Genomic DNA, 24,879 nt, shown 5'->3' on the forward strand with positions numbered 1-24,879 from the left:
GGATCGAGGGGCAGCTGCGGCGAAGGCGCGGCTCCGTGCAGGGTAGGGGGGGGGTGTTGAGCGAGCATCCATTAAGGGTCGTGGCAGGACACTTTTGAGGCCGTGGTTTCACCAGGACGACAAACGCCCGCGGCCCTCTGTGGCCCCAGGCGCTGTAGCTCCACACGCGGCACCCGCGACTCGCACTCCACACCAGGGACAATGTGACTCCACACCAGGGACAATGTGACTCCACACCAGGGACAATGTGACTCCACACCAGGGACAATGCGACTCCACACCAGGGACAATGCGGCACCACACCAGAGACAATGCAGCTCCAAACCAGGGACAATGCGGCTCCACACCAGGGACAATGCGGCTCCACACCAGGGACAATGCGACTCCACCCCAGGGACAATGCGGCTTCACACCAGGGACAATGTGACTCCACACCAGGGACAATGCGACTCCACACCAGAGACAATGCGGCTCCAAACCAGGGACAATGCGGCTCCACACCAGGGACAATGCGACTCCACCCCAGGGACAATGCGGCTCCACACCAGGGACAATGTGACTCCACACCAGGGACAATGCGACTCCACACCAGGGACAATGCGACTCCACACCAGGGACAATGCGGCTCCACACCAGGGACAATGTGACTCCACACCAGGGACAATGCGGCTCCACACCAGGGACAATGCGACTCCACACCAGGGACAATGTGTCTCCACACCAGGGACAATGTGACTCCACACCAGGGACAATGCGGCTCCACACCAGGGACAATGCGACTCCACTCCAGGGACAATGTGACTCCACACCAGGGACAATGTGACTCCACACCAGGGACAATGCGGCTCCACACCAGGGACAATGCGGCTCCACTCCAGGGACAATGTGACTCCACACCAGGGACAATGTGACTCCACACCAGGGACAATGCGACTCCACACTAGGGACAATGCGACTCCACACCAGGGACAATGCGACTCCACACCAGGGACAATGCGACTCCACACCAGGGACAATGCGACTCCACACTAGGGACAATGCGGCTCCACAGCAGGGACAATGCGACTCCACACCAGGGACAATGCGACTCCACACCAGGGACAATGCGACTCCACACCAGGGACAATGCGACTCCACACCAGGGACAATGCGGCTCCACACCAGGGACAATGCGGCTCGCCAACCCGCGGCTCTGAAGCCGCGTGCGAGAGGCTCCTGAAATTCGAAAAAAAATGTTTTGCGTCTTCCTATGTTGGTTGCCGATCCCTGACTATGGGAGTCCAGTTCACCGTGGGAGTCCAGTTGACCATGGGAGTCCAGTTCACCATGGGAGTCCAGTTCACCATTGAAGTCCAGTTCACCATGAGAGTCCAGTTCACCATGGGAGTCCAGTTCACCATGGAAGTCCAGTTTACCATGGGAGTCCAGTTCACCATGGAAGTCCAGTTCAGCATGGAAGTCCAGTTCACCATGGAAGTCCAGTTTACCATGGGAGTCCAGTTCACCATGGAAGTCCAGTTCACCATGGAAGTCCAGTTCAGCATGGAAGTCCAGTTCACCATGGGAGTCCAGTTCACCATGGGAGGGGTCCGCAACCTGCGGCTCTACGGACTGCTTCGTGTCCGTTATTTATTTATTCACCACCGCCGCAGTGCATTGTGGCTCTTGAAATATAGAGTTTTTTTTACCGAATTCGAAATAAAGACGTTTCCGCTTGTCGCTTCGGTTGCCGAGTCTCGTGGCCTCGGGGGTGGCCAGGATTCGTTAGGATGCCGCGTGCCACCGGTAGTCAGGAACCCAGCTGGGGTGGTGTGAGCCACTCACATCGCCAATCCACACGATGCACGCTGCGCTTTGTAGCGACGTGAACTCCCAACCCAAGTCCATCTGCCTCTCCGCTCTCCGCGTGCACTCCGCCGTCTCGTGATTGCGCACAGAAGCTTCCTTGCAGCGCCCTTCGTCGCAGGTCGCCAAACTGTCCCCCCCCCCCCCCCGAGAGGTTGTTCCCTGGTCAAAAACTGCCCGAGCCGAGTCTGCCAAGGCTCTGGGCGCCTCGTCCCTTCTCATGGCTCTGTGCTCACTGCTGATGATGATGCTGATGATGATGCTGCTGCTGTCCCAGGCTCGATCTGGCGCAGGGGGGGCGGGGGTGAGAAAACTACAATAACAAGAAGTGCCATTTGTGTTCGAATTGGTTACAAATTAACCCCTCAATATTCCAGTGCGTGTGAATCTGAGACGGCGATTGTCCTTGGCTAAACAACGGTCACAAAGCGCTCCTTCGAGAGCCGCAGGTCACCGACCCATGTGCTCGTGCGATATACCGAAGACATCGTCCACCATTTGACAATTCGAGAATCACCTCGTGGCCGTCCCTCGGTTGGCTCCTTCCATCGACTCGGCTCGATTCTGCCAATAATAATAACAATACAGTTCAAGTCGCCCCATCATGCGCCGGCGGCTTCTCTACGAATATCGTTGTAAGGCATTGTTAGTGAGTAAGGAGTTGTCAGTAAGGAGTTGTTAGTAAGGAGTTGTTAGTAAGTAAGGAGTTGTTAGTAAGGAGTTGTTAGTAAGTGATGAGTTGTTAGTAAGTGATGAGTTGTTAGTAGGTGATGACCTGTCCCTTGATTTTTATTCGACGCGTGTGCGGCGATGGCGCAGCCATCGATCGAGGGTCGAATTCGAACCGCGTTGTGTGATCGGCATCGCGCTCGCTGGAGCTGTTGATGCCTTCAGGGAAGTCGTGTGCTGTGTACGCAACTGCGCACAATTCTGAGTCGCTTATAACCGCTTTGCCGTTATTTATTGCCAATTATGGACTCAGACTATTGTCCCATCATCTCATAGAGTCCCTGTCACACAATAATATGCTACACAGTGGCAGTGGGGTCGCAAAATGCCGATTTATTACTAATAAACCCCAATGATCCAATCTAAAATAGGGATTTCGATCGGATCATTGGGGCGGGGGGCACGTGCCCCCCCCCCACGTCCCCGAGCCCCGTGTCCACGCACGCGCCCGGCAGTGGCCACCCAGCCCGGTCCGTGTGCCCCCCCCCCCCGCAACGAGACGTGTGCCCCCCCCCCCGCAATGAGACGACGGGGAGTTCAGACGTCGACAACGACGACGTTCACGTGTTTATTGCAAATATTAAAACTGGCGCCCCCCCCCATCCCCCCACCACCCCCATCCCTCCCCCACCCCCCCATCCCCCCCGTGCTAACTGCGGACAATCTGATCGCTTCCAAAACAACACGTGGGCTGTATTAATTATGATTCAACTGTTATTCATATACAAGCCTTCAAACTTTTATTTTTACACACACGGAAACGTCTTTATTCATCATCATCACCACGACCGTTATTGTTGTTGTTATGCGCCAAAATAAGTTGACATCACGCGTGAAAAGGGGGTTTTTCTTTGCCGCCTAACAGCACCCTTGTATTATTAATATGATGCAGCGTGTTAGAACGGACGTGCATGAAACCCGCCATACACACACACACGCCGCCCCGTCTATAATATGATCACGTACACACACACGTACACACACACACGTATGTAGTACACACACACAGAATCGTCTCAGCACCGAGGCTAAACGAGGGGCTGCCTTGGGGCAGGACTCGGGACCAGGGGGACGAGAGTCGCCGTAGCAGCGAGCATCGCGAGGACGCCTTCACCGCACACGGCTCCGTTGCGATTCGTGAGAAACGTCACCGCCAAATCGTCCCCACAATTGCGCTGCTGCTGCTGCTGCAACAGCAGCGAGGCCACGAGGCACAGCGGCATCGTGAACGGAATCGTGAACGGAATCCACGCCACCAGCGGAGGAGCCTCGCCACAGCCGAGAGGCACGGCCCTGGAAGACTGCGACACAGCCACTGCAGCAGCCGCTGCAGCAGTCGAAGCTAAATGTGCCAACAACCAAACGTGAACACATTCGCCGTTAAACCCACTGTGGCCTTCATGACACATATACAACAGGCGACGTCGTTTAGGGCAATGTCCCCTATTTCATACACAGAGACCAGAGTGATTATATCGATGCACGTTAAACTTCTTTAGCTGCGTACGTAGCCAACCGTGCGACATCGGAGACCGAGTGGATAAGACGAGTTGTAGACGGCGCTTGCGTAACACAGCCCGTGTCACTTGGGCTGGCCTCTCTGACTCGACACGAGGCGGCGAGCCTGCCTGCCTGTGAGCCTGCCAGCCTGCCTGTGAGCCTGTCTGCCTGTGAGCCTGCCAGCCTGCCTGAGAGCCTGCCTGTCTGCCCTCCTCCGCTCGGAACGAACGGGTCACGGCACATCAACCCCATCGCGTGCACGCGTGCAATGGGATTCTCCGAGCAGGGACGGACCACGGCGAGAGGTAGAACTGGGCGACGATGAGGTGACGAGGCGGAACCCGCGGCACCTGGGAACCCGGTTGACATCACGGGCGGTGGCGCTGGCTCCCTGCTGCGCCACGGCCGTGATGGTCCGCGCAGAGCCACCCAGTCGCCAACGACCGTCACACCAATTAACACCCAGCAACAGAAACCAACAACATCGTTTTGACCATTGGAACCTCCTTTGCCAGTAGCAAAATATGATCATTGTTTTTTTACCCTTTTATCTGGCAACAAAACTGACACCTTTTTTTTTGCCGTCATCTGGTCCAACACCATGTGAGACTAGGCTCTAAGAAAAGCTGTCTCGGGCGTGGACCAATCAATTTCAAGGACAGTGCATACATTATCAGATTCTAGATTTGAAGCTTTCGTGACTGCAAGGATTCATATTCTTAGGTTTTTTTTTTCGGTAAAGTCACGTAGGTAAAACATTAAAATTAATGAAAGTAAAATAAAATAAAAATCACGACGTTTCGGAGGCAACACAAATCTCCGTCATCAGGTGGGACCATCACAGCCAGATTTGCTGCATCAAGTGAGGCAAGGATTCAAGATGTAATCCCTTAAAAGCAAGTTGAGGGGGGAGGAGAGGGGGGCGGAGCTCATCAGAATGTGGGCGGAGCTCATCAGAATGTGGTAGCCAATGAATGGAACGTATCGGGAGGGAGGGGGGCGGTGAGCCCCGCCCCCCTCCCTCCCGATACGTTCCATTCATTGGCTACCACATTCTGATGAGCCCCCCCCCCCTCTCCTCCCCCCTTCAACTTGCTTATAAGGGATTACTTCTTGAATCATTGCCTCACTTGATGCAGCTAATTCGGCTGTGACGGTCCCACCTGATGACGGAGACTTGTGTTGCCTCCGAAACGTCGTGATTTTTATTTTATTTTACTTTCATTAATTTTAATGTTTTATCTACGTGACTTTACCGAAAAAAAACCTAAGAATACATTATCAGAGTTGTGTTTTTTGTTTGCATTCCGACCGCAGGTATTGTGGTCATTGCAAACATGACTCTTTGTAAAAAAGGTGTCAGTTTTGTTGCCAGATAAAAGGGTAAAAATACAATTATTATTATTCCCATCGTTTTTCTCAATCTGAACGCTCGGGATCGTTCGCTCTTGAGAGCCGATTGGTTCACAGCAGCCCACGGTGACAGTCCACGCCCCTACGACACCTTTTCCCACACACTCGCAAAATAATCTACCCGTAACCATGGCAGCGGCGTTTGGGTGTGCGCAGCGGATTTCCATGCCCTACAATTAACCACAAATTGCGCATCTCTTGACGAGGGCAGTGATAGCAAGTGCCCCGTGTCTTGTGCAATCTGTCCCACCGTTGTAAATGTCACGGGAAATGACGATGTAAATGATGGCGATGGAATGATTGACGTGGTCACGAGATGAGCGAAACCAGTGAGAATCAGCCACCGTCAACGCCACCAAATTCGGGCACTTTTTGCCTCATTTACTTCAGTAACTACCTCAATAACAACTTTCACGCCGTCATTTGTATAGATCAGGGTGATTATTCACCGGGAAGATGTGGAAGTTGCACAGATTCAATCGGTTGAAATAAAATTATGCTCGTTTTGTTTTTCCCCTTCCTCACCTAAGCTTCGAACGCACGGAGGGCGAGGTTTATCCACACGGCAAGAGCCGCATACTCAGCAGCCGCCTCTCCCCTCTGAAGTAAAGATATGGGAGAGGTGGCTGGCTGAAGAGTTTGCAGCTCAAGTTCTATGGAATAGGAGCCACAACCTGATATATGGCTCGAGGAATTTTCTAAGCTTTCTAAACCAAACATTGTATTTTACCAGGTAAGGCCCACTGAGCGATGGAGCTCTTCTTCAGAAGAGACCTATCACAAATGAGAGCCCAACGAAGTGGCTTATCGGGGGAAATTAATAGCAGCCAAATACTCTAAATGCGTGTTTCTAAATGTGGAGGGGAAAACCGGAGGGACCCAGGGAAAGATCTACGCGACCATGGGCAGAAGATGCAAACTCTAAATAATACAGGCGTCAAGGGTCGGGATCGAACCCACGACCTCCTGAACACCGGGCGAGGAAGTTAACATCGTCACTTTACATGCGAGTGAAATTTAGTAGGCATGTTGAGCAAGGGCTTGGAAATTACCAGTGCAGGAATGGGCGCTCATTTCAAAGAACATTTTAAAGTAGCCGACCAACAGAAGAATATCCCCTTGTTCAGCCTGACACGATGCCGGGGAGGCAAGTGCTGTTCAGCGAGCACCTCGTGAAGCTCACTCCCCGCACGAGGAGCATGGCGAGGCCAGAATCACACACGGCCTGGCTGCCTTTGACCACCACCACCACCACCATCACCGGCGCTACTTCTTCTAGGCCGGATCCACCTCGTTGCAGACCCAGGCCAGGCTCGGTGACCACTTGCAGACGGAGCGCGACGTAGACCTGGAATTGGACCCAGGTTGCCCAGACTGCGGCACGATGCGCTCGCTTTGTAACCACATGGCAACACCAAAATAGGCACCCTTTTCCCACACAGCCTGTACAGCGAGTAGTGCTGTTAAGCGAGAACCTCTTAAGGACAGCGCACACCACACACATCGGCGGTGCGGCCAGGTCCAGTGCCATCCACCTTTCGTCTCTCCAATGCCGGGCTGTTCAAGCACGGCACCGGGAAAAAAAACTCACCAGGCCGAGTCGACCTAGGGGGGAGGCCCAAATCGCGTTCAAGATGCCATTTGCAGGCGGCGTTGCCCATTATGGTCGGGGATTGAACCCGGGCCCACCGTGGGCGATTCACTGCACCATCGCTCCTCGTGCCAAAGTGCATCGGCCAACGTCGACAATGCACACTCACGCGCTCACTCACGCTCACTCACGTGCACACTCACGCGCTCGCACTTACGTGGATGTGCAGACATCAAGACTGAAGTCCACAAGTGGACGTGGGGCAGATTGATGCAGGGCTACAAAGCACCCCCCCCCCCCCCCGTGGTGCGGGGGGATAGCGGGGAGGGAATCGGATCAATGCGGCGATGGGAGTGTACCTGGCCGCCTGGCACCGGGGTTAGAATGCTCTCCGTACCGATCGGGAGTTCAAGTCCCAGCGAAAAGCCGACTCGGCCCGTCGCGTCTTCAGACGTCAACAATTGGGCGAGCCCCACTCTGCGGGAAGACGCGAGTGGTCATCGTGTGGAGAGACTCGGCCTCCGCCGCGGCAACGCGGAATTCCCACCGCTGGCTCAGGTTCGCTCAGAGAGAGCACGGTCCACACCTGCGTTGCTCGTGTGGGAGCCATGGAGACGAAACACTTCCCACGCGACGTTCCAGGGGTGGGGGGGGGGACCACCTCGTGGGTGGTGGAGGCAGCGTGGGGCCCAGGGAATGGCTCACCTAGGAGGGGACAGGTGTGCGGGCCGGCTCGGATGCAGTGGTTACAGTCAAGTAGAGAATTTAGTTCCACGTTTATTAAGTTATTACTATATTTGTTTCATTGTCCCACAAAACATTGTTTCATCGATTATATACCAATTGTGCTTTTGGTGTCGGAGGCACATGGCAAAACATTATTTTGTTTGTTTGTGTTTTTAATCCATTTTTAAGATTCCCATACGGACAGCGGCCGAACGTCTCGATGCAGAACAACACAGTCCACGACACGCCCTAGCCCGCAGCGTCTTCCAAGAGCCTATCTTACACGGCTAACATTGTTTATAACATTGTTTATAATACATTATTGTTACCATATACCTTTCCTTTATACTTCACCTTGTCGAGTGCAACTGCGCTGTATTAACACGGGAACACGGGGGGGGGAGTGGGGGGTGAAGTTTACCAGATGACACACGACCTCGTCACAACCGTGGCCCGGCTGCGAAGAGCAAACGTCGGCGAAGAGCAAACGTCGGCGCACTTCAACTCGCAGGCCGAGCGCGATCCAATCCACCGTCACTTTTGTCGGAGACAAAACAAGAGTGGCACTTGGCGAGTGAGGCAGGGGGAGAAGGCAGGCCAACAGGCACCAGCACCGAGCCCAGATGCATCTTGAGGCTGCCTTCATCTGGCTTTGTAGGCCTCGTACGTTAGACGAGCATCCTGCAGGCGCCCCGGACTTGCTCCACGAGTGCCGGGAATCAACACCAAGCCCGACGGTAATTAGGGAGCCAGAGACTCTCCGAGTTTTGCGACGTTAAAATTGAACGCAGCGTTCGCAGCCGAAGCCTCGTGTGCGCCGCCACTCTCGCCCCGTTTTGTCTCCGACAGAAAACACGGCCGGACCCCATTGGTCGATGTGAAACCGTAACCCGGAACCACAGGGAGAGCTCCGTCGGATCGCAACAGGTGACGCAGACGTGCAGAACACGTCACACAAGTGGCCCCCGCTGCACTTTTAAATCAACGTATTTATGCAGTCCCGATGCGTTTGCTTTTTTCAGTTTGCAAGCCGCATCAGTTTGCAAGCCGTAGGCTTTTCCTTGCATATGAACATTGGAAAATTCCATTCAGCACTTTGAAATATTTGCAGGGCAATGCCCCACCGCTTGGGTCGTGTGGCCAATTCGTGTCGTGGATTTCACTTTGTGTGCGTGTAGCCTGAGGAACGCCGCCCACGAGGGGAGAAAACCTCTCACTGCAGCAGCACAGACAGCCTGCTGCACGCCTACTTGCTGTACTGCCTACCAAACAGGTAACGCCTTTTGCTGCCCCGCATGCAGCGTCTCATCACGACCATTGTCGCGAGGGCTCCAATCCCTGCGTGATCCACCAACCCCCCCTCCGAGCGGCTGCTGTTGCCGGGTTAGAGTTATGCATCACCTTCATTTCCTCTCTGGTGATACGGAGATTGGAGATTTCTCCGATTTTAGAGCGAATTCGTGAGAGAGTTGCACGGTGACAGCAAGAGGCATTCATCGTGTAAAATTTCAAGTCCAGGCTTTGTCGACGATCGCACATTAAGTCACAGTCCACCAAAAACAGAGTTGATCAAAATAGCAGTGAACAAATGAAGGAGACGTTCTATATCAACCAGGGTGAGACCATGTCGAGAGATTCACCATCTCTGCACAAAGGGTGGTGGGGGGGGGTCCGAGGCAGCGATTTCGCGACGCGACGATGACACCGCGGAGGGACGGCGTGCGCTAGAGCGCGTTCCCGCCGGCCGTCGTGGACTTCTCACGGTCGAGTCTAAGTGAATTTTTCACGGGAAAAATATCGCAGCTCGGAAGCCAGGTCCCACTGTGAAAGCGGGGCGCGGAAGAGACCGGCATCGTCGCCCCTGCCGCCGCCGCTGCCGGTGTGTGCGGTGTCAAAAGCCGAATCACGCAAATCATTTGGGAGGAAAACTAAAAACCGGCTGCAGAAACCAAAGTAACCATTTGGGGCAGACGCAACGCACCAGCGGCCAGCTCTTATCTTGCAGGTGTGCGCGTGCCTAGGCAGTGTGTCCAAGGGCTGAGGCTCTGTCGATGACACAAGAAGAGAATTGCACGGTTAGTCGGCACTCTTTCAACAAAGCGGGATCAAGGCAGCGACGCAAGTGTTTGGTCGCCTCACCAGCCTGGCCTTCTCATTCAAGAAGCTTCACATGTGTGTCAGATGACCTCTGACGCAAAGCCGAGTTAGGTGTACGTGGAAGGGACGATACGTTTCCCTGTACGGTACTGTAAAAAACTTAGAAACTAAACTAATTTTATTTTAGCAGGTAAGGCCCACTGAGCTATGTAGCTTCTCAGAAGCGACCTGGCCACAATTGATAGTTCAATGAAGTGGAGCATTGCATGGAAATGTAGAGCAGCCAAAAACCTCTAAACGTATGATGTTGATTCTGAATGTGGAGGGAAAAATCTGAGGACTCGGAGAAAAATCCACGCGACGACGGGGAGAGAGAGAGACACGCAAACTCCAAACACACAGCAGGTGTCAGGGTCGGGATCGAAACCACGACCTCCTGTATACCAGGCGAGGTAGTCAACATCTCACCACCGTGGCATCCTGTTGCACAGAGTTTCCTTGCAAATGAGACCATTGATATAGATCTATCAAGGAGCTGTCACCCAGAAAATATAATTAGCAATGAAATTAACTGAAATTAATGGTGGGCACGACTCAACGCAAAGCGATTTTCTGCTGAAATGACGATGGAGGTGGTACGGATCTATTTACAGCCCTGTGGCAGTAGTGGGCATTCCACAGTCTTAAGGCGGGGCCAAATCCATTTGTCAGAAAACCACGATTGACTTCCCACGAAAGTGGTACTATTTTATCAGCCCTCGTAGAGATGATGCACCGAGTCGATGCCAGACCAGGATATGAACTCGCAAACCTTCCAATTGCGAGCCATTCACTCATTGGCCGAGCCACTTGGCTCTCTACAGTGCCTGGCGCTAAGAGGAACCACAGCAGAGCACAACGACAGCAGCAGACAGGCAGTGGTGAGCCCCGACGCGCGGCTGTGCCAATTTCAGTTCAATATTCTCATTTGCAAAATTTCAGAATCGTGTCGGACAGCCCAGGGCGCAGGCCCTTGGTAACACGTACAGCCCTTGGTCAATGCACTGCTGGGCGAGGACCTCCACGTGCTGTGTGGATCGTGGCGGATACTTGACCGTAGTCTTGCTGGTAAGCAAGGGGGGGGGGGGGTTACAAAACGAAGACCGACTTTGCTGCACTGCCGCCCTCTGCTGCCCGGCATGTTGCACGACGAGCCCAGACAACCCGCTTCGTGCGTGTTGAGACTGTCCCTGCCAAGAACTATTGATGCTCAACCTCGCATGGCTTCCGGCATCCGATGGGACTGGGAGCATGCCAGGTGGCTTGGCCACAAGCGCAGCCTTGACACGCGCACGTTCAAAACAACAGCCGCCCTGAGTCGGGCTGCATCTTCCTCTACAGACAACGGATCAAATGATCCCCACCTTGATCGCCCATGCCACACTCGTCACCGTTATTTGTACAGAATTCCCTCGTTAGTCGCAAACATGCCATCCACGATTGTGCCTATCAGCAAATCGCTTCGACTGCATTCAAAGAAAGTGATGAGAGAGAATGTGATGTGAGAAAGTAATCAGATTAAGTGATGATGGGGTAAGTTAATTAATAAATTATGATTCAATACTTTAATATTTATTTTATTTACTTCATATTTATAACAAACTTTTTTGTGTGATAATAATTTTGATCTATTTCATAGTTTATTTATTTCAGGTAACTCATTCACGAGCATCTCCAGAACGTATCCATCGCACGTAACGAGGGACTACTGTGGCCGTTAATTGCGCGCATAACTAAAACTGGCCACCCCTTGTTTTAATGCTCCCTTCCCTGCCCCCACGACACTACCGTGTTTTTGTACTGCTTGTTGTTGTCACGTTCTTACCCGCCCCTATTTGACATCTGTAAAAATAAATAATTTTATAGCTCATCGGATTCCTCCAGGATAAATATCCTCATTCTGAATTCCTTGCATCCGAACATACTTCCTCCCCCCCCCCCGTCGACCCCCAAACTCCCCACCCTCCCTCCGCCAACCCCTCCCCCTACTCTAGCGTACCCCCCCCCCCCCGCCGTGCGCCCCTCACATGGTCTCGGGCGAGGTGGAGAGGTACTCCTCAGCCCGCCGGTGCGCCTCCAGCGCCTTCATCGTGTACACGTCCTGGGGCAGCTCCGACTTGCGGCGCAGGAGAACCTTCTTCACCTCGGGCTTGGGCTGCTGCACGCACTGTGATGGCGGTGGCGGCGGGAGAAGGGAGGAGGCACGCACGGGAGGAGCAACGTGTGAATTGTCGCGACGCTGCTTCGAGGTGCTCTCAGTCGTCGGCGACGCCAGAAATAAAATCATCACCAACGTCGTCATCGCCGTGACGAGCACGGCCGTCAGCGTTACGTGCGTCGTTATGTTTCTGCGGTATTGCCAGCATCGTTGGTGTCACCATCAACCAACCACGTCATACATAGAGTCATCAACACAATCATCATCAGCAGCAGCATGATTTTCATGTGCGTTACCTTACTACAGTATCAGCCAGCCACTGTTACCAGAAATGCCATAGCCAACGCCGCCATAAGCATCAATTTATTTTCCAACAGTGCTTCGATTGTCGGCATGCGCACGTGTGGGTTCACGTGTATAAACATCACCGCTACACATGCGTACAAGTGGAGCCTTTGAGCTAATGGTCTGCAAGCACTCGGCACACGGACAGCAGATGAGGACAACTGCTTCAGCGAGTTTGTAAATCCACTTCAAAGGCTCTCATCGTGGCCAAATTCTTAACATCCACGGAGCAAGAACTCACACCGCCATCATCGTTAAGCATTTCATCTGTCGACTTGCAATCTGAACATTCAGGCTGGCCTGCCTGTGCTCAATCCTGCATTGTGTAAGCAGCAGAGGTGGGACAAAGTCATTGTTATGCAAGTCCAAGTCGAGTCGCAAGTCATCAAATTCATGACTCGAGTCTGACTCGAGTCCAAGTCACATGACTCGAGTCCACATCTCATAGGTGGGACAAAGTCATTGTTATGCAAGTCCAAGTCGAGTCGCAAGTCATCAAATTCATGACTCGAGTCTGACTCGAGTCCAAGTCACATGACTCGAGTCCACACCTCTGGTAAGCAGCTCACAGATCCTGTGGCAGGCAAGTTGCCTTGATTGTGACACATAGCTTACATGCCCGACCACCGCATGCCCAGGCAGCTGTTATTTTCCAATAACAACGCTTTCACGTGGCCTCACAGTGCACCTCGCCTGCCACAAGTGCTCCAGTGACTTTACCGTTGCTCAGTGGTGAAGATTGGTGGTTGTTGTTGTGTGCATGTACAATCTTCTGGGAGGCAGTAGTGTAGTGGTTGTACCACACTGTGCTACGGACCCGACTACTTAAGATGAATGCTCACAGGCAACATCAATGATGAATATTTAAATCGGTTCTGGGCCTCCCCGAAGATGACTCGTAATCAAACGAGTACCTAGTGCAGGTTGTAAACTTCGGCACTGTGTGGTGCCAGCCACCCCATTCCCTTGTGCACCGTCCCTGGTCCCAACAGACTGAGGGCTAAATGGGGGATCTGTCGAACTTGTGCGTGCGTGCGAGTTAGTGCATGCGAGTCTGTGCGCACCTGCATGGCCTCCGTCTCCATCGACTTCTTGAGCTGGATGATGTCCTCGGCGGAGGGCGTGTCCGTCTCCATGGAGACCACGGCGCCGTTCAGGTCCTGCTGCAGGCGCGTCTGGTACTGAACGAGCGGTCGCCGCAGGCAACGAGAGGAACAGGGCGGGAGAGTTCGTCAGCGAGCGAAGAGAGTTTTAATCGTAGCAAGATTAGAGGTGGTCGGGCGGCTCAAGCGGCTAACGCTGCATCCGAGCAGATGCTGGGTTCCACCCGGGGAAGGCGCCCGCGGCTATATCGCGTTCTCAGGTCCAGAGGAGTTGGTGGTCTCAGCCCGGTCACCAATTAACCACCGCATTCCACTTGGTCTTTAAAATGTTGTTTCGTTTGATCTTCTTGCAGTCGGCTATCTTTGTGGGGGGCACGCAAAAGTGAGGCACCAACCGGGGTGAATGAGAAGTCAACTGAAGTGACGTCAGTCGCAGTTCTGCGATGTCGTTTGCTGGGGGCTGTCCCCGACACGGTGTGAGATCACGCCGCTGGCTACGAGAGTTTAACGTGGAAATGCCTTCGTCTTGCGACGCGATGCCAAGGGCACGAATGGAATGTTGGAACAAAGTTGGCGGGTTACCTTTGTAGCTGGAGTGGGACCTTTGCATCGAGCATGCCACCTGCCTAGTTAATGTGTTGCTTGTGTAAGCCTTGCTTTAATCCTCCCTCCCGTGCCTGATCTCCATATATATGTAAAAGGCAAAGTTGTGAATATGTGTGTCTGTTCAAAATGTTTAGCGTACTTCCTGACATGCAACAAACTTGACATTTGCCATGTGGGTACTTTCCAGACTGTACACCAGGGGTCCTCAAACTACGGCCCGCGGGCCACATGCGGCCCACCGAGGGCATTTATCCGGCCCATGGTCACTAATTGGGCTGCGCTTGTGAGCACTAATTGGGCTGCGCTGGTGAGCACTAATTGGGCTGCGCTGGTGAGCACTCATTGGGCTGCGCTGGTGAGCACTCATTGGGCTGCGGTGGTGGGCACTGATTGGGCTGCCGTGGCGAGCACTGATTTGGCTGCGCTGGTGAGCAATAATTGAGCTGCGGCGGTGGGCACTCATTGGGCTGCGCTGGTGAATGGTTCAATGGGCCAATTGACTGGACTTGCCCCCCAGGCCTAAGGCTGCCAGCCCTCCCCTGGCTGCGCTTGACTGGCTCTCCCTCCCTCAGCTCCCTCACTTGCCCCTCGGCTCCACTCCCAGTGATATTCCCGTGTGCTGAGTAAATGATAGAGGGGTAATAACAGAGTGATCTCTCATCTCTGGAGGAGCTGCCTGCTGTTTTCCCGTGCTGGTCAGTGACAGACAGCCGAGGAGTAGGAAACCCAATTTAAATGACAGTAAGTGCATTTATATTCTGATTGCTATTCAATTATATGAGGTTATATGTTGTATGTTGTGTAAGCCCCGGTTCATAATGTTGTGATCTCTGAGCAGTGCGAGTTCAGCCATATGCTTGTATGGCTGAACTTGCATTAGATTCGGAAGAAAAAAGGCACATGTGCCTTCTTTTTTAAATCCTTTATATTAAGTTCGCTTGCTTGCTTGCGTGCTTGCTTGCTTACGACCGTGCAAATTTTTCGGTCGTTTTTTAACCCACTTCCCGTGATCCAATCGAGCTGACATTTTCCACACAGACTCGTTGTGCGAGACAATTAATGTTCGTGAAAAAAAATTCCCAAAATTTTACACTGTTTAGGGAAAACAAATTAAATATTTAATTAACAATTGCTTAATACTGGCAGACAATCATCTGACCCATAGGTGGCAGCCATCTCAAGCCAGAGGACGAGAAAACTCTAGCCGCCACGCATATAAAGGATTTATAGTGAAAAACTTTGTTTTTACGGGTTTACTTGTTCCTGCAGTGGAATCGGATCGCATGGGTCTTCTCCCCCATGCGATCAGATTCCTATGCGAGTTCGCAGATCGCACTGCGATCTGTGAACAAAACTGCAGGTGTAATTAACTTTTTAATGGCACCCGCACCAGTGTGAGCCTGGGGTAAAAGCGGAGTTCCCCCAATCAGACTGCATTGATGGGCAGTGCAGTCTGTATGTCTCTGTGTGGGCAAAGTTATTGCTGGTATATTGTTTTTGTAGCGCTGTATATATATTGGTATTTTACTAATAGTAATTTTGACTCCCTAGGAAACAATGATGTCAAGAAAGAGAAAAATTGACTCGGAGTGTAGGATATTCAAAAAACAGTGGAATTATGATTACTTTTTCATGCAATACAAGGAAAGAGCTGTGTGTCTGATATGCCAGAATATAGTGTCTGTGTTCAAAGAATACAATTTACGTCGACACTATGAAACTCAACATAAAGATAAATATGATTGTTTGGTCGGAGAAGTGAGAAAAGATAAAATATTAAAACTGAAAAATACATTAACAACTCAGCAAAATACTTTTGTGAAGCAGAAGCAGCTAAATATTTCATCACTGCGAGCACGTTTTCAAGTTGCCAAGCTAATAGTGTGCACTGGCAGACCATTCGTTGAGGGAGGATTTGTTAAAGAATGCCTTCTTTCTGTTGCCAAAGAGATGTGTCCAGAGAAGGCCGATTTATTTAGTACAGTGAGTCTTTCAGGACCTACAATTACACGGAGGATTGAAGAAATGGGAGACAATTTCCATCAGCATTTGCAAAACTCCACAAATAAACGTTCCTATTTTTCCTTGGCACTCGACGAAAGCAATGATGTTCGTGATTCTGCACAACTTCTAATTTTTATTCGTGGGACGAATGACTATTTCGAAGTCACAGAAGAGCTTGCTGCACTGCAAAGCATCAAAGGAACAACTACAGGAGAGGATATCTATGAAAAGGTTTGCCAAACTGTGAATGGTTTGGAGCTGAACTGGGCTAAACTAGCCAGTGTGACAACTGATAGTGCTCCTAGCATGGTGGGGTCTAAGAAAGGAGTAATTGCTCGCATTAACCAAGAGATGGACAAACATAACCATTCTCATCCAATAGCCATACACTGCCTCATCCACCAACAAGCGCTGTGTAGTAAATCACTGAAGTGGGACTCTGTTAACTTCATTAGAGCTCATGCACTAAACCACAGACAATTTCAGGAATTTCTGTCTGAGCTAAATGTTGACTATGAAGATGTTCTGTACCACACAGAAGTCCGTTGGCTGAGTCGAGGGAGAGTTTTGAAACGTTTCTATGACTTACTTCCACAGATTACAGCTTTTCTGTTTTCAAAAAACAAAGAAGTACCAGAGCTCAATGATGCAGAATGGAAATGGCACCTTGCCTTTCTGACAGATGTAACATAGCTACTCAACAGTTTCAATGTGCAACTTCAAGGAAAGGGGACGCTCATCTGTGATATGCAATCACATGTCAAAGCATTTGAAGTAAAATTAGGCCTCCTCATCAAACAAGTGAAGGAGGAAAACTTCTGCCATCTCCCCACAACTCAAAATCTGTTAGCAGAAAAACCATTGGTTGCATTCCCAAACAAAACATGTGTGGATTCACTGGAAAAATTGCAAAAGGAGTTCCAATTTAGATTTAAAGAGCTTCATCTCCATGAACAGGACATACAGCTTTTCCGTAACCCATTTTCTATTGACATTGAAAATGTGGATACAATTTACCAAATGGAACTGGCTGAACTACAGAATTGTGACTCTGAAAGACGCATTCAAGTCAAGCAGCCTTCATAATTTCTATGCATTTCTCCCCTCTGAGACATATCCTCATCTCAGGAACCATGCACTGAAAATGGCAACCATCTTTGGCAGCGCTTATGTCTGTGAACAAACTTTTTCCAGAATGAAACATTTGAAATCTCCAACCAGATCTAGACTAACGGATGCACACTTGCATCATTTGTTACGACTAGCAGTGACAAATATGGAACCGGACATTGACCATCTCATTAGCCAAAAGCAGGCCCATAGTTCCCATTAAAATACTGGCAAGTTTGTTGATTTAACTTTACTCTTCTTCATTTTAAATATTGTATTTGTTCCCGTTTTGTTTCTTCACTTCAAAATAAGATATATGCAGTGTGCATAGGAATTTGTTCATAGTTTTTTTTAACTATAGTCCGGCCCTCCAACGGTCTGAGGGACAGTGAACTGGCCCCCTGTTTAAAAAGTTTGAGGACCCCTGCTGTACACCATGCAAAAATTATTAAAATACACTTCAGTTTTTTTTGGGGGGGGTGGGGGAGCTCAATAATGCATATATTTTTTGCACGGCAAGTGAGCTGTGACGTCACATCTGTCACGTGACCCGCGCATGTGGAAGCGTAACGCATTGTAGTGTCGTGGTTAGCGCGCCGCGCTACAAACACGGCGACCCGAGTTCGATTCCCGCTCACGGCCACAACCGGTGACGATTATTTCAACCGGTCCTGGGCCTCCCCTAGGTCGACTCAGCCTCAAACGAGTAACTTTTGTGGTGTGTGAACATCGCCACTGGGGACACAAAGGCGGACGGGCGTGGTGGATCCAAGTCCCGGGCCAAGCTGGGTAGTACAGCTTGTGTCATAAACGTAGCTAGGCTAGCATGTTACACATGCCACTAATACAAATACTTATTACAATTTGTAACAGGTCGCAGAGTATTTGCTCACTCTTAAAGACAGAACGACTCAGAGGAACGGGGAAGAACTGGACAAATGGGAAGGGCAGCCAGCTAGTGAGCCAGTACAAACAACTGCTCAAGCTCTGCAGTCCTCTAGATATTAAGATGTTTTTCCCCCGGGAATGTGGAAGGAAATCGGGGTACCCTGAAAAAATAGGCTCGTGTGTGGGGGAGACACCGTCCCATACAGACGGAACAGGCATAGAGCCCACATATTGCTGGACCGCCTTCAGCGCCGACCACCACTGCCCGGCGAGTGTGTTCGACCTCACCTGTGGGTTTGTCTTTGCCAGAGACTCAATCTTTGTCCACGCCTCATCGCGGTCTTTTAACTTTAGTTTTTCCCTGTGAAAAGACGACGGCTGAAACCACACATCTCACACACACACACACGCGAGGCTGCACGCAAACCCCACCTGGCGCCACGGACATTACTCAACCAGGTGACGGCAGCAACATGAGATTCGTCATCGCGGTGGCACTCATCTCTGAAGGAGGCCCCGAGGTAGGGCTGCAAATTTCACATTATCATGGTGGGGCACAGTCTCCGTGAAGGACGATCCCTGGCGATTTCCCCACTTGGTTGTGCTCGTTTCATCGATCCCGAAACGATGTGCCGAGTGTCAGTCCCTTGACGAGGATTTGACCTCGCAACCTTCCGATTATGGAATTATTTAGATTATGCTGCTGCTACGGTGGTAGCGGTGCACAAGCACAAATAAAAAAAAAATCTGAACATTTGTCAATAACACTGTGGCCTTAAAATGACAAAGATAAATAAATTGATGACAATTTGGGCAACGGTCCCACTTCATAGCACATGTTGTGCTGTGAAGGGCCACTACCCTATATAGTCACTGATTAGAAATGTTTCCTTATCAGGCCACGGTGTTTTATTGGCGAATGTGTTGTTGAGTTGTTTGTTGATGCAGCATGCGTAGCACCGAGTCGTCGCGACTTGCACACACGAGTGGACGCACACACACACACAGGAGTTGCTTACTGCTGCCTCTCTGCCTTGTATTGCTGTGTACAGTCGTCAAAGAGCTTCTGGTTCATCTCCATGAAGAGCTTCAGTGCGTTATAGATGAGCCCGTGAATGGTCCTGCAGCGCAGGGAGCATAGGTCAAACAACAATTTCAGTGTGTGGGAGGGTAACGGTGCGTGTGCGGGTAAAGTGGGTGAGCGAGTGACTGGGTGGAAGACCGAGTGGGTGGAGGGGTAAATGGGCGAGTGTCAACGAGGTTAGTGGCCGAGTGTACGAGCGAGTGGGTGGTGGGTGTGCGTGCAGTAGGTGGGCAAGCGAGTTGCAGAGTCAGCGGGAAAATGCGTGCATGGTTGGGTAAGGGAGTGAGTGAATGGGTGAGTGAATAAGTAGGTGAGTGTGTTGTTGGATGAGTGAGCAAGCGGGTTGCTGGGAGGTGGACGAGTGCTGTAATCAGTATGAGTGCACGATTCATACTGCCAATTGATTCGTTGGGAGGTAGAGACGCTAGGAGCGTATTCCATTCACAGCATTTGTTCATTTGCATTACCTACAATTCACCGAGGATTACTTTCATTTTAAACGTGTAAGTTGTAGAAATTAAATTAATAACTTACTGAGCAAGGCATCTCATTAACACCCGTATATAAATTAGCATTTAATACCATTTATACTCCCTTAGAGTGGTCTCAACGAGACAGGATCTCATCAGCGCAGTGCAGTCCCTTGAACCAATGCTATAGGGCAGCTTAAGCTGTTGCTGACAGCCTTGAACCATGGGGGGCCACCAAAAAGTAGCGTTTATCAGAGTAGGGGTTGTTGTTAACAAAATAATAAGCGATGAGGGCAAACAGATAAATTACCTTAAAAGTGAAACGAAGGCCAGGATGCGCTCATCTGATTTACGGTCTTAAGCCAGTGGTGGAATTTCCACGTTCCTATAACAGGTCCATATTCTTACAACAACCACTCAGGACTTTCAACAGAGGTGAGCCCATGTTATTGACCCGATGGGAACGATAGGCGAAGTAAGGGGCGGCAACCTGTGGCTCCGGAGCCACATGCGGCCTCTCAAGCGCCGCTTCGTGATCATTACTTATTAAGAACCCAGTGTGGCTCTTGAGCTTTTTTTACCGAATTTGAAAAAAAATTGCTCTTCTTGTTATTTTGGTTGCTGATCCCCTGGGTTAAGTCAACCCCCCCCAAGCCAGATTGGAACTTGTGAGTCGGGGGCTCCGAGCATATGAGCGCGTGGACACCCCCCCTCCCCCCCCCGCATGGGTGGTGACGGTGACGGCAGCGGTGGCGGACTCTGCCTCACTTGTTCCAGTGGCTCTTGGAGTTGCGGTAGAGCGACGGGAACATGACGGGCAGGATCTTGGCGGCGTTGTCGCTCACGAGGCTCATGATGTACTCGTTGTTCCAGTAGTAGAGAGCGCGCTCCGCCACCTGCGACAGCCCAGCATCACACTCGGCGGCTCATTCAGTTTCTCCACGAAGAACACTTCCCAATATTTTAGATTAAACTATAAACTATTTTTTTCATTTTACCAGGTAAGGCCCACTGAGCTATATAGCTCTATTTCAGAAGCGACCTGGCTATCACAAATGAAAGCCCAACGAAGTGGCTTATCACGTGGAAATGTATAGCAGCCAAATACTCTCAACATATGTTTCTAAATGTAGAGGGAAAAATCCACACCACCATGGGGAGAACACGCAAACTCCAAATATACAGGCGGTAGGGTCAGGATCGAAACTACAACCTCCTACATACCAGGCCACCATGGTGCCCCAACGAAAAATATTTCACACCCGCATCGCCTGCACGTGTCCCTGTGCCACGCTACCAGGCACGAAGACAGAGACCTACCCACGCACCCCCCGTACCGCCAACAACAGTCGCCTCACTCCACTAAACAGTGGTGACGTCACCACAGCGTCTGTGCCAAGCCGAGTATACTTTTGCGGCCATCACGTGGAGTGTAACAAGGCTCGCTGGCGGGTGACAAAACAGACCCAGGTGGAATGGGTTGACCGAGATGACTGGAAGATTCACATGCACACAAATGAAGCAAAGATCCCCCACCATATACAGCTTATTTTTTAGACTGTTGAGGCAAGTGATGTTCGTGACCACCTATAAAAGGCTGGCACAGCACACGAGGAGGTTGGTGGCCAACACCACGTCCGGCAACCTTCGTCTCCCAAGTGAAGTTGACACACCACACCGGGTATTAGTTTAAAGGGCGAGTCGATGTTGTCCATGAACGGACATCGAATTTGGGTCGCTAGATTCGTAGAGCAGTGCGCTAACCACTGTGCCACTTACAAATACTCACACACAGACATACAGATTACACACGCGTCCACCCGCACACACCCATGCATACACAGACACTCACAAAAATCGCCATTCGCTACTAAGTGGCGGTCACATCACCATGGCGCTTGTACCAGGTCTGTGCATACTTTAAGGCCACGTGAGGTGTCGAAGGCCCGCTGGCAGGAGGTCACGGGACAAACCGAGGTGCCATGGGTTGAATGACTGAGATGACTGGCAGATGCACCACCGGTGCCCCCTACTGTGCCAACCTGCTGTGTTTTAGAAACCTGACGCTCCACTCGTTGTGAGCGTCGCTCTTCAGCCCTCCGCTGATGTTGGAGGGAGACTGCCTCCAACGGCCCAGTAAAGTTCTTCACGAGCCTCCTCCACAGAGGCCGATATTAACACGGCTGGTACCAGTCATCGATCAGCAAGTCCACACACCCACGCACACCCACGCTTGCACACGCACACCCACGCATGGACACGCACACACGCCCATGCATGCACGCACACCCACACACGCCCATAGCCCGCTCACCTGGAAGTGGGGGCTGGACACGCACTTGGCGAGCTGCCTGAAGAGTGGCTCCATGACCTTGACGAACTCGGCCGGCTCGATGACGTCGAGAATCTCCTCGAGCTCGTTGAGAAACATCACCTCCTTGGGGCTGTGGGTCTTGGGCCAGAACTTCATGAGCGCCATCACCACCTCGCAGACGCACGCGCGCACACGCACACGCAATCGCGCGGTCACGCACACGGCGAGCACACACGACTAGCGAGAGGATGGGAGAGAGTGACGGAGAGAGAAGGGGAGATACGGGAAAGGAGAAGGGATATTACAAATGGGTGAGTGGAGAGTTCGGAAGTCAGAGGTGGAGAGAAACAGAGAGGGTAGAATTCTGGAGAGGTAGACAAAAATGAAGAGAGGGAGAGGCAGGAGCAGAGAGACAGAAAGGGGTGGGGAGGCAGAAAAATCAGAGAGATGCAGATAGAGAATGACAGACCCAGAAAATGACAGACCCAGAGATGGGAGGACAGAGAGAAAAAAGGGGCGGAGGAGAGACTGAGAAACCTGAGATTTACGGACCATAACAACCTCACGGTGAACAGTGACCCTACCGTTGCCACGACTCTGAACGCTCTCGTCTCCCTGAAGACTTCCTCCCACCTGCCCTCCCCCCTCCACGAGCGGGACATCACTGGTTGAAGTCGAGAAGTAATGGAAGAAATCTGGTATGGAAATTAACTACCTAGTGTGGAAGGCTCAGGCTCATCAGCATGGCTTTGTGAAAATTGATATTGCTGCCCTAATTGCTGATGCTGCTGTAAACCTCAAATCTCTGTCCAGCACTGCTAAGTTCCCTCCTGTGTCCAAAGATCCCAGCAGGGCTCCCGTCAAATCCTCTCCTATCCCTACGAAAAGTGGAAACATGTAGGAATGCTGCTCATTGTTCCACCATTCACCCCCTCCACCTACCCTCGATATCTCCCAGCCAGTTGCCACGAATAACATTGCACCCACCGTCTCTCTCATATACAATTCGTTTTCCCTTGACGCTCCGCTCGTCAAGCTCATCCCTCGCAGAGCACCCACGTCTAACCCGCACATCACCAGGAGTCGTCTATGTCTCTCTCGACTTCAGTAACGTTCCCCAGGCCCTCAAGCCTGCTGCCGCTGCTGCTACTCCCACGTGGAGAGATGGGGAGAGAGAGGCGCATTCCTATGTCAGCACTCCATTGGTCTCCCTGAAGCAGTACGATCTGGTTTCTAGAATGGTCCCTCCACGTGATGATGATAAAAAAAATGATGTTGAAAATTAAGATGTCACCTTAATTGTGATTGTGATGATGATGTACTCACTGGTTCTGTGAGGGTACTGTCTTTCTCCAGGAACTGCACAACACAGTACGCCAGCTGGAGGAACAGCACAAAGAAGCCGGGTCGTTAAGCCACGCAGCTTTAATCAGCACTCCCATTTAACGCAAACAGCTTGAGACAAACGTTCCACCTTGCCCATGCATGTTACAGCGATGTCCCAGATCGTGACTTCTCCAGCCCCTTTATTACACCCACCAAAGCAACTTCCCCTTGCCATGGTGACCTCACGCTTTCACATATGACCCCCAGTATATGCAGTGCATGTGAAGGGGCGCCACAGTGGTGAGATGTTAACTGCCTTGCCTGGGATACAGGAGGATGTGGGTTCGATCCCGACCCTGACGCCTGCTGTATATTTGGAGTTTGCATGTTTTCTCCATGGTGGCATAGATTTTTCTCTGGGTCCTCCGTTTTTCCCCTCCACATCTAGAAGCATGCGCTTCGAGTATTTGGCTGCGATACATTTCCACATGATAAGCCACTTCGTTGAGCTACTGTTTGTATGGCCAGGTCGTTTCTCAACAAGAGCTACATAGCCAAGTGGGCCTTACCTAGTAAAATATAGTTTAGTCTTATAGTTTATATTAGAATAGAGTCGCTGTGTATGCCGCAGCTGCAGCTGTATTCCCATGCCTGCACGTGTTAAGGCTCGTAACTGCGTTGTTGTTGTGTGTGTTAAAACATCCGTTTGCCTCTGTGGAAAACATTGGGGTTTTTGGATCACACAGATTGTTGGTGGGGGGGGGGTGAAGATAATCAGAGGGTGACGAATGCAGAGCTGGAGGCGATGCTCGCTCACCCGGGAGAGACTGCAGCTGAGAAATATTCACCTCGGGGGTGACAACAATGATCCCCCGTATAGCCTTAACATCCTGTTGGGGTAAGTGCTGTTATGAAGGCTGGCACGACACACGAGGAGGTGGGTGGCCAGGACCACGCCCACCCACTTTGTCCCCCTAGTGGCGATGCTTCCATATTGCACAAAGTACTCATTTGAGGCTGAGTCGACCTCGGAGAGGCCCAGGACCGGTTCAGATATTCGTCACTGGTGTTGGCCACGAGTGGGAATCGAACTCGGGTTGCCGGGTACGTAGTGCAGCGCGTTAACCGCTGCACTACCGCTGCACTACCACGCACACACACGGAGGAGACAGTTGTCGCTCACCTGGGGGTGATAGACGCTCAGGGACTTCACCTTGTGCAGGGGCAGCAGCACCTTGAGCAGGAACACCTTGTGCTCCTCCTTGAGCGGCAGTGCAAAGCCGTTGATGATGCTGCTCACACACAAGACATAACGGGTGACGAGCGCCACTTGTTACCTTTGTCAACTGAATAAACTTTGGTTCAAGCCTCACGTACTGTCGGATATATTGAATGAAAATAATGTAATTTACGATTGTGAAAGAAAGTGGCAAATGTATGATATTGGGTGTAGGGTGGGGGGGCTGGTAAGGCCCATTGAGCTATAGAGCTCATTTACAGAAGCGACCTGGCCACAAATGATAGCTCAACA

At 51.3% G+C, this 24,879-nt stretch overlaps 2 protein-coding genes across 2 annotated transcripts in view; one reads left to right on the forward strand and one right to left on the reverse strand.

Moving 5' to 3' along the window:
* Positions 1–24,879, forward strand: part of LOC144937253 (transcriptional repressor protein YY1-like) — a 422,669-nt gene that overhangs the window by 221,734 nt on the left and 176,056 nt on the right. The gene's annotated exons all lie outside the window — the stretch shown is intronic.
* LOC144937250 (serine/threonine-protein phosphatase 2A 56 kDa regulatory subunit gamma isoform-like) overlaps positions 5,322–24,879 on the reverse strand; it is a 53,218-nt gene continuing 33,660 nt past the window's right edge. Inside the window, exons 9-17 of the mRNA XM_078864649.1 lie at positions 24,532–24,640; positions 23,349–23,402; positions 22,023–22,193; positions 20,477–20,604; positions 19,174–19,275; positions 18,443–18,515; positions 13,508–13,624; positions 11,968–12,107; positions 5,322–9,849 (exon numbers count right to left, since the gene is read on the reverse strand). Of these exons, the coding sequence (XP_078720775.1) occupies positions 9,822–9,849; positions 11,968–12,107; positions 13,508–13,624; positions 18,443–18,515; positions 19,174–19,275; positions 20,477–20,604; positions 22,023–22,193; positions 23,349–23,402; positions 24,532–24,640 (922 nt within the window). The 3' untranslated portion in view covers positions 5,322–9,821. The remainder of the gene's footprint in view (positions 9,850–11,967; positions 12,108–13,507; positions 13,625–18,442; positions 18,516–19,173; positions 19,276–20,476; positions 20,605–22,022; positions 22,194–23,348; positions 23,403–24,531; positions 24,641–24,879) is intronic.

The sequence above is a fragment of the Lampetra fluviatilis genome, chromosome 18 (assembly GCF_964198595.1).
Source record: "Lampetra fluviatilis chromosome 18, kcLamFluv1.1, whole genome shotgun sequence".
NCBI classification, from domain to species: Eukaryota; Metazoa; Chordata; class Hyperoartia; order Petromyzontiformes; family Petromyzontidae; genus Lampetra; species Lampetra fluviatilis.